Below are 13,312 nucleotides of genomic sequence, written 5' to 3' on the forward strand. Positions count from 1 at the left end.
AACTTAATTAGGACTGCGCCAGCTCCTGCTGCTGTTGCTCTTTGCGTTTCTCTTCTCCTTCTTCTTCTCCTTCTGTTCTGTTCTTTCTATTGCTGTCTCTCGCCTCTACTCTTTGGTCTCTTTCTACGCTTTGGACTTGTTCTTTTGGGGCTGGCAATTCAACTTGGACTTTAGTTCTTCTTTCTCTCTGGGTGCGGGCACTTTATTATTGATGTGAAAAATGCGGAAAATGAATGCGTTTCCGGTACTTTTCGCGAGTTGGCAGCTAAATTGCAACGTCCATGAATCATTCGCCGACTCTCTGCCGCACTTTTTTGCAATTCGCATTCACGGCCGTGGCTCCTCACTACGGCGAGGACGAGCTGTAGACAAACTTTGTACGTGCCATACGAGCAAGTGCCGGGTAAGTTCCGAGGTAAAGGAATGGAATTCCCCCCTTTCAAAAGTTAACCATCACGCCCTCCCACACACACACACACACACACACAAACACACACAAACACACAGCCACACACATACTTCCAATAAATAATTGCACGTCATTGGCCAAATTATTGGCTCTCAATTTGGCGTTAAGCAAACCAAAAAGAAAAAAAATTCGTCCCCTTCAGTTAAAAAAATAAAATAAAACAATAGAAATGAAAACTTAAGAAAATGATTTAAAAAAGACAAAAAGGAATTCCAAGTTTCTGATACCCTTTAGTTTGTCGACTATGAAGAGAGTATTGCAAATATGAGAGAGAGAGAGAGAGAGAGAAAAAACAAAGACCAAGTAATTAAATTTGATGGCCCTTATCAACCTTTGAACTAACAACTAACTAAACTGCAACTAAACTTTAGTTTAACATCAAGAACCAATCTTTCTTATCTACTTATCTACTTTTATTACCATATCCCTATATCAATATATATTAAGTATTGTTAATATTTCTATTTAAAAAAAGTAATGGATAGTTTTTAATGGAATTTCTATATCGTCTTTTCGACCCACTAATCCTTCATAAATATTCTATCCATCGTCTTCAATAATATGAAGCCAAAAAGAGAGAAAAAAAAAAAAGGAAAACAAAAAATATTTCGGAAAACAGAAAGGAGAACAAAAAAAAGTGCAAACCATAAACTCCCTGAACTAAGCCAACTAAAACTCCATTCATTTCACGCTTCAGCTGTTGGCCAACGTTTTTGCTTTGCTCTTTCCTTCTATATACATACCTATATATATACATATATATATATTTTTTTGTCCAGTTCTTGGTGCTCCTTTTTCCAACCCATCAACCACCCAGCCAACCACATTTCCCTTTGGCACTCGTCTGTGAAATGATGACAGTTGCGGTTTCTTTTCTTTCTTGCTTTGGGTGTAGTTAGATTTATACGCAATTTTTTATGATTTACGATGAAAATAAACACCGAAACGAAACAGAAAAAGAAAAAGGCCCCAACATCATTGTGAAGGTGGCAAATCAATTTGCTTATACGTAGAGTTCACTGTAGGACGATGGCTAAAGCTTAGCCAAGTTCCAGCTAACTTCAAAACCACACGAAACGAATACCCTTTCACCAGAAAAAAGTAAGATAGTCACTACAAAAAAAAACGATTACATTCGAAGATTTTTAAATGATCTTGGGGTGGCGTGACTTCTGTGTGTGGCCCCCAAAGTTATGCTATTCTCACTCTCTTTTAACTTGCATAAGATGATCCCATCAATCTTTGGGTGTGGGAAGTTTCCTTCTCCATACTCTCCATCTTGTAATATACATATGTAAGTACCTATATACTCACTTCATTTATATATGACTTTACGGGAACTGAAATTTAAACTTATTCTGTGACCCAATTACTCGATTTTAAAGCTAAACAGTTATAAGACTATCACTTCTTATAGTAAAACAACAGTCACTCGAGAAATTAGAAATTTTTATTGAATGTAGCGTAATTTGTAAACGATTCAGGGATCGATCTGATAATTTCTATTTGGTCGTAAAAGGGATCTCTTAGTCGGCTCCTCGATTTCGTTTTTAGTTTCGATTCGGTTGGATTTTTTTCTGTTTCATCTGTGTCTTTGTTCTCGCTGATGATAAGAGTTGCGTCAGAGTCAAAGCGACTGACCCTTGCCTTTGCCTGCTAAATGCGATAAGCGCGACTGCAATATGGTGTTCGCCTCCTCCTCCACCGCCCTCCCCCAAACGCCACCGAGTCGTTTCTCTCTTTCCTTGCTCCACCAATTCATTGCCCTCTCATATTTCAGGCTTGTGTTTATGCAGCTTAACACTTTTGCCTTTTGGCCAAAGAGAGTTGAGGAGAAAGAATAACAAAAAAGGAGAAAATTGAAGAGGAGGAAGGGTCCTAAGCGGCTTATGGCAACTGGCTGGATATGAATTTTTGATGTTTATTAAATATAATTATAAAATATATGTAAAAAAAAAAGCGAAAAAAACACACACAAATTTCTTATAGAGAGACAAAGGAGAGAGCTAGAACCAAGCCAAGCTTAACCATTCCATTCCAGTTGAGATGATGCAGGGCAGGTGCACTTCCAGTCAATGGTAAAGCCGATTGTCGCTCGCTCATGGCCTTATCGATGGACTCTTGGCACTTGGACTCCTTGCGCACATACCGGAACATGGCCTCGACAATATTGCTGGGTGTTATGGTCTCGCAGCGTTCCAAATGGCGGACAACGCATGTCTCGAAGTCATAAATGTCCACACATTGCGAGGGGCCCAATATGAAGTCGGGTAGATTCACCTGATCGATATTGGCCAGCTCCTTGGGCATATAACCGCCGAATGTTTGATTCAAACAATTGCCAATATTCTCGCGATTCTGTTCGAGACACTCGGGACCCTGCTCGGCAATGAACAAAGCAATCTGATCACCATTCTTATAGCATATGAACTCCAGCAGCTTGTTCATAATCCGCTGCATCACCGAATTGTGGGTACGCTCCTCCCGGGAAAGGCATGGCAACAGCGACTCATTGAAGTCGACTATGCATGCCTTGGCCTGGGGCATGCGCAGGCAATATTTCTCGAATACCACATCCAGATCACCCTTTGGACGAGCATCCTCGATTTCATCCAATATGGCTGTCAAATTTGCCAGATTGTTAACACACTCGGTGAGCCGAAAGCCGGCCTGTTGGATTTTGGTGCTCAATTCGGTGGCATTCACATTGCCAACAGCTGCATTCGCTTTGGCACACTTGCGTTCCAATAATCCCTGCAAGTCGGCCAGAGAGATATTCGATTTACGATATTGTTCGGGTATGAAATTGGCCTTCAACTCTTCGATATCCTTCAAGTTGGCTGCATCGCTCAGCAATTGCTTGGCATTCGATGGCTCCTGAGACACAACCAAGCCGCCGTTCCCCACGAATATCGCGAGGTAAGCGATTAGGGCTACAAATAAGTGTTGTAGCTTCAATATGCTAGCCATGACTGATTGTTGCTTGCCTCAGTTTAGTCTACACAGAGGGAGAGAGAGAGAGACAGGGAGAGACAGAAAGAAAGCGAGCGAGCGTGAGAGGGAGACAGCTAGGGACAGAGATAACGTGTTCACGATTAGCTTATCAACGTTTCTGAGTATGAGTTTTTTATTATTATTATTTTTTTTTTGCTTTTCTTTTTACGAGATATCACTCTGGTGCCTTGTCTGCCAAAGCCTGAGATTACGGCAACCCCATTAACAAAAAAAAAATAAAAAAAATTATATAAAAGTATACACTATAAACCACAAAATGGGCTTGGAATTTGTGTCAGAAACACTCAAAAACTAGAAAAATAAACTTTGCTCTTTTTCTTTCTCTCTCTCTATACATTTGGTTTTTTATTAAAGTGCAAGTTTTTTGGTCAAGTATAATAGGTATACTTATTCAAGAGGCACTCCAGAAAGAGAGGGCTAAACGCAATCCCACATTATCGAATAAGCCATACATTATATATTTAACACAGGCCGACATGATTTTTGGTTTACTGATTCTCGGATTTTTCCCAACACGTCCAAATTTTGTAAAGTCTGTGGATCTGGAGTTCAAAGAAAGGCACCCAAAAGTATACTATAGAAAGTTAAAGAATTTTTTGTACATTTTTAACAAATTTTCAAATATTTTGTTTGTGAAAAATAGCTCTTGTTTGCAAACATTACTAATAAACAAATTTTTAAATTATGAAATAAATCATTAAAATTAAAAACAACAAATTCTTAGCATACTTTTGGGATAAAATTTTACTCATTTTAGAATCATCTCCAAAATGTAAGATATTGTGCATTATGATATTTTGTAAATAACTTTTAAATCATACCTAATATATTAATAGTGTAAGATAATAATTTTTTTATTGGACAAAAACTAAGTACAGGGTCTTAATTAGCAATTTCTATAGGACACCTTATAAACTTAAAACAATTTAGCAAGACCTCAAAAATGTCGGACTGTGTAATTTATTCAATCATTTCATTCGAGGCTTTTCCTAGATTTGTATTAAAATTGTGATTAGTATTTGTTTACTTAAATTCAATTCTGATAAGAATAGACTGTAGGAATAGGAAGTGTATTTGAATCTGTTTTATCTCTCTCTCCCGCTCTCTCGCTCTCTCTCTCTCTCTCTTCGTTATTTTAGTTATTCTCACTTTGTTTGCTGTATTAAATGGAAACCTTTCCATATAAATGGCCAATATGTTTCTGTGTCCTGCAAATGTTTGCTAACCCATGAAATGAAATGAAATGAACGGATGTTGGACCAACTAATTGCAGTTGCCAATAAATTTGCAAGCTGTTTAACAATCGCCATGATTATGGACAAAGAGAGGAACAGACACACACACACACGCACACATGGAAATGGAAGGAAGGAAGTAGGAAAATGGTAATTGAGAGACATAGGATGCCTTTGCCAAATGCTTTTACAAACGTTTCCGTTTCCGTATTTAGTGTTGATCCCAATTAGAGAAGGAAGAGAAGTCAAAGGATTGTGATGATGATATGATAACATTTACATCCTGTCAATCTATCTTCCAGTTTCTCTTTCAACATATATACAAACACACATATATATATATATATAGCCATGCAGTTGAATGCATTTATTCCACATTATATTACAATTATTACAAGTGCATTTGAAGCATTGCAACAAATCGAACCGAAAGCTTCAATATTATTATGTTTCTGAATATAGTGGCAAGAGGGCGGAGAGGCAGCTGTCAGAAAGTAACAGAAAGGGATTTACCTTTAAATATATAAAATTAATTTAGCATCTCTGAAACTATCTGGTACATAAATACCAGAACTGAATGGAAATGAATATGAGACAAGTATGCAAAATATTCATTTAATTTTAAGAACAATTTAAATATTAGATACTGTCTGTTAATTATTTTAGAACCAATTTAAAATTCAAACCTGGGTATAATAAATCTTATGAATTTTTAAGATTTCAAATCATTTTTTCAAACCCTAAACACAAGAATTCCAAATCAATTAGCTCAAAAGGACAAACCCAGCAAAAACCTGGATAAATTCCTTAAAATAGTAATTTGCCTTATATCCTGCAATCTCCTTGACGTTCAGATAACAGGACTCGCTTGCTTCCCTTGTAATTGGAAAATTAATTGAGTGAATTAAAATGGAAATAAACTTATACTTAAGAACTTGATTTGTTTTCAAGTTTAGTATTATTTACCTATGCACTTGCTCTCAATGCAAATGAAATGAATTTGAATGGAACTAAGTATAGTATGATTAGCATGTTAATCGATAAGCCATTTAACTGTAATTGTGGCCACATTGGCCGGCCACACATCGAGGAGGGAAATGAGAATTGTTCAAAAACTGCTACTCCCGGTTTTCGTATTCATCCATAGTCTATCATCAATTCAATTAAAACGAGTTCAAACCACAAAACACAAATGACAAATACGGCGTAAATTTGAGTTTTTGTTATTTATTTTTTTTTTGCAACGATTGTGTGCGGTGTGTGTTTGGGGGCAGGAAGGGGGCGAAGTGCGGGTGAGTCAAAGTGGATGAGCTTACAACAAACAAACACACAGACACACAGATACAACACAAAAATGTAACCAAATTGAGGTATAAAAATTGTAATAACTAAAACAAACCGCAAAAACAGTAAACAAATATATTTACCATTTGCCATCGAAATGGGAATATATGAAAATGTTGTAGTGCAATTAAAAACAAACAAGAAACAACTAAAAATGGATATTAAATTCATATATATACATGGGCAAATGTTAATTGAATCACTTTTAGTTGTGCAACCAATTGTTTAGGGTATTCTCTAGTCGAATGGGTTGCCGTAACCCATTTAACAAAGTTCAAAAAACAATTGCATACTTTATGGCAACAACTTGAAAAATTGCACTCAATGGATAAAACACACAGCATAAAATGGGCCCCGTGTGAAAGAGGGTGAAGAGATAAAAGTAGGTTATAATCCTAGGGCCCAGTGTCAGATCAACTAAAACTGAAGTGCCATGCCCACATCCCCATACTCATGCCCATGCCCCTGCCATGTGGTAGATGCATGCTGCAAAGTGTCAACATGTCCGCGTGTCAATTGCCATACAACTTGATATCTGTCAAATTGCATGGATTTTTCGTCAACAGCAGCAGCAGCAGCAGCAGGAGGAGCAGGAGCAGGAGCAGCACTAGGAACAAAGTTCAAGTCAATGGCAATCATTATAACGATGCCAAAGTCACGCCAACATCGTCACAATGTCTGATCATCATCATCGTCATTCATCGAAAAGAGAGAGAGAGAGAGAGAGAGCGAGAGGAAGACTGTGAGGGGCCAGCATATTGATTTTGTTGCTTACAAAATGTTGACAATTTGTGCACCACATCAATGGATATACTCTCATGTATATACATACATAGTTTATTTGTATGTACATAGATGGATATATGGATATATAGAAACATATTTCGATAGACTATCATGACGTTGATGTACTAGGGTTTTGGGTCTTTGTATGCCAGAATAGAATAGTTTGCAAGTCATAAACATGTCGCCAAATATTGTTATGCCATCATGTGCAACAAGAGGGAAGAGAAAGAGACAAAAAACCGGGAAAACAATACAGAAACGTCAGCCTATAAGTAGACTATGCTTTATTTCTTAGGTTAAAGGACTTTTTGTATTTGAAGAAACGTTTTGTCTTTCAACAGATTTTGACTGTAAAGTGTAGAGAAAATAGGAATTGGATACTCTCTTTTAATTTTTATCAGAATAAGCGAATGTGAATACCCTACAAAAGTGATTAACTAAGAAACTGAAAAAAATGTATACTCTTAACGTATAATTTGTGCATTACATCTATTGCTATCATTTTCTCTCTCTCTCTCTCTCTCTCTCTCTCTCTCTCTCTCTCTCTCTCTCTCTCTCTCTCTCACTGTCTCTGTCTCTGTCTCTGTCTCTGTCTCTCTCTCTCTGCAATGGAGACACTCCAAACATTATTCACAATTTAATTTAACTCCGAAGCTGAAGCCGACGTCGATGGCAAAGCCGACGCCTACATCACTTGACACAGATAAATAAAAACAAAAAAAATCATTTTTCAATACTTGATTGCCATGCAATTAATAGGAAATGCAAGCTAATTAAATGTACATGCTCATTAATTTGTTATATTAACAATATTTAAAAAAAGCAATGAATTGAAAAACACTTTGATAACAATTATGTGGCAAATATTAATTGCAGACGATAAATATTAAGAGCACATCTAAAAGCAGTTAGCCAATTGCCAAAAGGTTCAAGCTAAAATGTATTGAAATTGGACGATTGAAAGAAATTCAAAGAAGAAAAACCATAGATAACAGGAAAATGCATTTGGTGTTATTGCTGATGGTTCCTTATCCGTGGCGGGACAGGAAATGAGGGGAAATTCGAAACTTCCGGGATATGTTCCTCCTCGTGAATGGCTATGAGCAGAACTAGGATATTTCAGACAGGTTGCATAGTTTATTTTTTATGTGCTAAAACAGGACCAACAGAAAGTGGGGTTTAAAATAAAATTTTGGTTAAAAGTCGTGTAAAATTTTGTACATTTCAATATTTTTTAAATTTTCTAGTTCAGCTGAAAGCTAAGTTAGACTGATTAAGATTTTTGACCAGTGGAGTACCTTTTACTCCCTTGCTTCGTACCACAAAAAGTTTACAATTTAATAAATAAAAAAATTTGTAAATTTAATTTTAAAAAAATATCAAAGAAGCTAATTTCGGCTGTGCCGAAGTTTATATACCCTTGCAGTCCTTGGCCATAATATTTTTACATGTTCCAAACTGTTTGACAGTATCATCAATTCATCAATGCACAGACAAAATCTTCCAAATATTATTTTCATTTCCATTTCTTTTTCTTCTTCTTCTCCATGCTACGATTGACACGCATACATATACAGTTTTCGTAGCGTTGCATCTGTGTGTGTGTGTATGCGTGTGCTCAGCTGCTCTGTGGATTCTAAGCAATGACGTAGTAGAGCCGATTCATATTGCCTGTAACTTGTGTTATATTTATCCGATCTGATTGAAATTTCGGGATCTGATGTTTTATATCCAAAACTATCATATTAGTAAAATTCATAGGGATACTCCAATTTCTTCATCTATGTTTCTTCTATAACTATATGATATAGTGGTCCGATCCTGACAATTTTCATACTTTATCAGCTCTAAGTAGCTCTAATATCAAGTTTCATCCCGAAAGCTCTTAAGATGGCAGCGTGAAGTTGATTTGCAAAGACGGACAGACGGACATGGCGATATCGACTCAGCTTCTCATGCTGATCAATAATATATATTACTTTATGGGGTCGGAAACGTCTCCTTCTAAGCGTTACAAACATCTGACCAATTTTATAATACCAAACCTATTAAAATATCGATATCCAAGACTGATTGGAACATAACGGTAAAAGAGTATAGCCTTCTTAAAACCTAGAAAGTAACTTCTTTTCAAATTTTGTGTATAATTTTTGTAATTTTTTGAAATGATTTGAAATGATATGTGTTTAATACTTTTAAGTAAAACAATGTTTTGGCATATTTTAACGAAAGGATATACATATTTTTTGGTAGACTCTATAAGGCTTAATGATTTCTACAAATAAATCAAAATCGGATTACTCGGATTGGAGGAGAGTGATGGCCCCTTGCCCAACGATTTGGCACCCATTTCAAATGCCAATCGGGTTCCTTGCCTGGCCTTTAGATAAAGTCAAATTATATAAACATTAAGCCGGAGAAAAAAAAAGAAAAAAAAAACCAAAACTGAAAATAAAGTCTATTCAAGCTTGAATGGTTCTTGTATTGGTAACTGAAACTCTTTACAAACGGGTCGAGGATTCTTATTTTCTTTTTTGATTTGGTTTTTGGTATATTTTTTTTTTTTTTGCTCTCTCTCTGCTTTTTAGCAAACACTCGAAGATTGACTGACAGTTGCTGTTGATATGGCAAAAAGAAAAAAAGAAAAGGGTATTGGAGGCCAAGGGAGAACTGTGAAGGTGGGGGGCTAGGGCTGGGATATATTGTGGGTTTATATATATTCATATATGTATGTATGCAGTCAATTCTTTTCAGCTTCGGTTAGAACTTTTTTCACTTTGATTGCGTTTGAATTTCCGCTAACCAACAGACGATTTTGTTCCTTCGTTCATTTTATTTTTTCTTTTTTTTTTTTCTTGTGGAAATTCAATGAATTTGAGGAATATTTGTGAAAAGCCAAAAAAAGAAATACGTTGGCGCACGCCCGCCCCCCCGCGTTTTCGTCTTTGACATAGGCAAACACAAACACTAGAATAAAGAAGTGAAGGTGAAGGTGGAATGGGAGACGGAGGTGGCGACAGGGTTAGAGATGGAGATGGAGATGGCATTCGTGATGGTGTTGGTGATGTTTGCATTTCAAATCCAAATCCAAAATGTTGGCGCTACCAAACAGTGCTCCTTCTCGGATCATGGGTACATTAGGGTAATCCAGGACAGCATGAAATGCCCTTTCGAACTACTCAATAAATTAAATTATATCTGGAATCTTTATAGAAACTAAGATCACAGAGTCAATACTATTAATACTAAGAGAACTCTGAGTCTAACGCATTCGATTACCTTTAAGTGGGGTACTCAAAATATTACGATTGAATGAGTGTTTGTTATGATTATGTGATATATTCATTTGCATACACAAATTCATTCATTCAATGTTGTTTGTTTTACATATTCAAATAAGTATTCATTCAAAGGGTATTTCAATATGAATATGAGCATGTATTCATTAATGAGTTACTCAAAGTTTGCGAAGTTTTGAATGCATTTGAAAGCTCTCTAAAAATTAAAATTAAAATTGATAAGCCAATTGAATTGCATTTCTTGGTTTATTTTATTATTAAATTCTCAAATTATGGATCACCCTAATAAGGATATACCCACACTCGTACCCATAAACACACACACACACACACACACACACGTGAAGATTCATACATATATGTATGTATGTATGTATTTATTTTTTTTTGTGAGGTCTTCTCTGCACGTGGTCGTGGAAAATTCGCAAGAGCAAAAGGATGTTAGAGGACCGACTAACAGAGAAAGAGATGGAGAGAGAGTGGGGGAGAGAGAGAGACAGAGAGAGGGAGAGAGAGGTGCAGCAAGGTATGTACATAGACACACATGCTTTCGCCATGTTTGCTCATGTAAATCGAGCCAACCCAAACCGCCTGCTTCAACGGGACACCACATCTTTCTTCTCCACCCATTCCATTTTAGTCCTTTTTTTTGTTGTTGTTGTTGCTGTAGTAGTAGTAGTAGCGGCAGCCTTGCCTAGAGAGTTTATTAACGTATGGTTTGGTCTTTCGCCAACATTTTCAACTCGACTCAATGACAGCAAACATTTACATTTTTCCATCGACTTGTTGGCATCGACGCGGCAAGCCTCCGATTTGATTTTGATGCGCGGCTTAGTCAATGGGATTTACGCCTATCAACCTTACCCGACCCCCCACCCCCCAGCCCACAGCACACCCAGTCGACCCAAACCGGCCAGACACAGCGCCTTCTCCTAAAAACTTAACGTATCCTTAAACCACCGTCTCTCTGTCTCTCTCTCTCTTTCTCACTCTCAAATCTTATTAATACTAATCATTTTGGCCATATCCAAATACCTGTGTAACGGATTCTTTCGCTTTATTCACTTTGTATTTGAATATATGCTTTTAGATGAAAAATCATGCAAAATCATCTCATTCAGGTGGTAATATTAAAAAAGTTTAAAAATAAATAAATAAATAATACCACTTAACAATACATTGCATGCGACAATAATTTAAATTTAATTAATATTCAACCACTTAAACTTTTGGAATCTAATGAAAAGCAATTATTAAGATATATCAAAACTTAAAAATTACTTGCATTAAAATTTACTCACTGAAAAGATGATTCAATGTTCATTTTTTTACCAAAGCAAAGCTCTCTAAGCAAAATATTTAATTTGACAAAAAAATGTATATGCACAATTTTAGGATATTCTTAAATTAAATTTTGTATCTCTAATGTAATTCATGCTAATTATCAAATCACCTTTCATGTAGCTTTTATTGAATCAATTTTTAAAGTATTTTTAAAATTCATGTCTTTGTTTTAAATTCAAAGTTATGTCTTTTAATCTGAGTCTCGAGATCTAAATTTGTTGACCAATTTTCGCAAAAAATCGTGACGAAAACAATACTAAATAAATAAAATAATATTTTCTAATATCCAAGTGTTTAATGGTATTAAAAAAAAAACTTAATTGCGAATTAATTGATATATAACTTTCTGAAATCGGTTTGAAATAGGCAAAAGTAATGTCTGAGGAAAATAGTTGGAATTACCAAAAATTTTTTTTTAATATCTCAAAAATTCTCAGTGAATGAATTTTTTAAATATTTTAAAAATTAACTATATTAGAGCTTCGTTATATTACGATTTATTGGAATGCTTTTCTGTTCTTTGGCATTATTTATCTCGCTTGAAAATGTAACTTGATAATTAGAATTATTTCCATTTGAGATTCGAAATCGTATTTAAAAGCTTTAGTATGCTCTATCACTTTCGAAAGTCTGTAAAAATTTGGATAAGATACAAATGCGCAAAAAGCAAAAGTTTTTAGAAATTTGCATCATTTTTCAATTTGAATTTTTGTCAATTTACGTTATTTAGACAAATGCATGAGCATTAAAATCTCTTAAAAGCGTGTTGATAGCGGCCCAAATCCTGGTTAATCCGGCACTGGCTCAACCCTGCACAACTGCCAAGATTGAAAGGTCATTGATTTGAGACTTGGTTACGCTTGACAAGATGGGACTTAAGTTCCCATTCGAGTGACTCAGCTTCCTAATATTAAAAACTTGATCATAGTTTTCAGAAAGAGATTTCATCGGAAAAAGCTTATGGAATATCAAGCAACAATACTTGCTGAAATGTTAGGCTGTTTTAAAAATTAATAGGCCCCTCCTGATAACATCCTGGCCCATGTTCGCATAGTCTTTAATGAATCGATTCAGAATTGCAATTCTGAATAATCGTCTGATATAGCGAAAAACTCAATGTTTTAAGCTGTTTATATCTATCAATCTTAATAAAGAGTTTACTCACTGATTCCATTTTTAAGTGGGACAGGTTTTGACTTTTGATTGTTTCGTTCCTCTAGAGAATTTAACTCTACACTATTCACTGTGAAAGAAAACAACAATAACATAAAACCAGATATCATTTAAAACAATACAAAGATGATGATGATCATCATCATCATTGTCATCAAGGTTTTTGTCGCTATCAAAACAATTAACGCGCCAGCTGTTGTTTGATCGACAATCGACACATTTTAATAACTTTATCATTGCTTTAGACATTTTTCAATTAATATCCTCGACGACCACATTGAGCCTGAGGAATGCATGTTCCTCGTGCATTCCTGGCATACCCCTTGTTGCAATAGCAGCCATCGGGACAGCGTATATGTCGTACCAGGCAGGGTTGACCCAATGTCGAGCATTCCGTCTGGCAACTGGGACCACAGGGCAGGAATGTTTCATTTGGCGGACACTCCCGGGGAGCTACGATTAAATTGAATAAATGGCTACGAGTTCCTTCTTCCTTTTTGTATTATCTTACTTATGGTAAGTTGGCAGCAACAAGTGCTAACAAAGAGAACGAGCAGCAAGAGCAGAAACGGCGAAAGATTCATACGTGGAGACATCATTATAGTGACTAAACTGATTAGCATGAAACGTGCTTTTTATATGTGAAC

At 35.9% G+C, this 13,312-nt stretch overlaps 2 protein-coding genes across 2 annotated transcripts; both read right to left on the reverse strand.

Annotated features, from left to right (window-relative positions):
- Positions 1–1,901: 1,901 nt before the first annotated feature.
- Positions 1,902–3,454, reverse strand: LOC6644781 (27 kDa glycoprotein). The gene has a single exon (XM_002067279.3). The coding sequence runs from the start codon at positions 3,437–3,439 to the stop codon at positions 2,453–2,455; it is 987 nt and encodes a 328-aa protein (XP_002067315.2). The 5' UTR covers positions 3,440–3,454; the 3' UTR covers positions 1,902–2,452.
- A 9,405-nt stretch (positions 3,455–12,859) lies between these two features.
- LOC26529286 (chymotrypsin-elastase inhibitor ixodidin) lies at positions 12,860–13,276 on the reverse strand. The gene is made up of 2 exons (XM_015177966.3): positions 13,177–13,276; positions 12,860–13,118 (listed from the first exon to the last, which is right to left on the reverse strand). The coding sequence occupies exons 1-2, from the start codon at positions 13,262–13,264 to the stop codon at positions 12,922–12,924; spliced, it is 285 nt and encodes a 94-aa protein (XP_015033452.3). The 5' UTR covers positions 13,265–13,276; the 3' UTR covers positions 12,860–12,921.
- Between the last annotated feature and the right edge of the window lie 36 nt (positions 13,277–13,312).

Source organism: Drosophila willistoni (genome assembly GCF_018902025.1).
Source record: "Drosophila willistoni isolate 14030-0811.24 chromosome XL unlocalized genomic scaffold, UCI_dwil_1.1 Seg142, whole genome shotgun sequence".
Classification (NCBI taxonomy): Eukaryota; Metazoa; Arthropoda; class Insecta; order Diptera; family Drosophilidae; genus Drosophila; species Drosophila willistoni.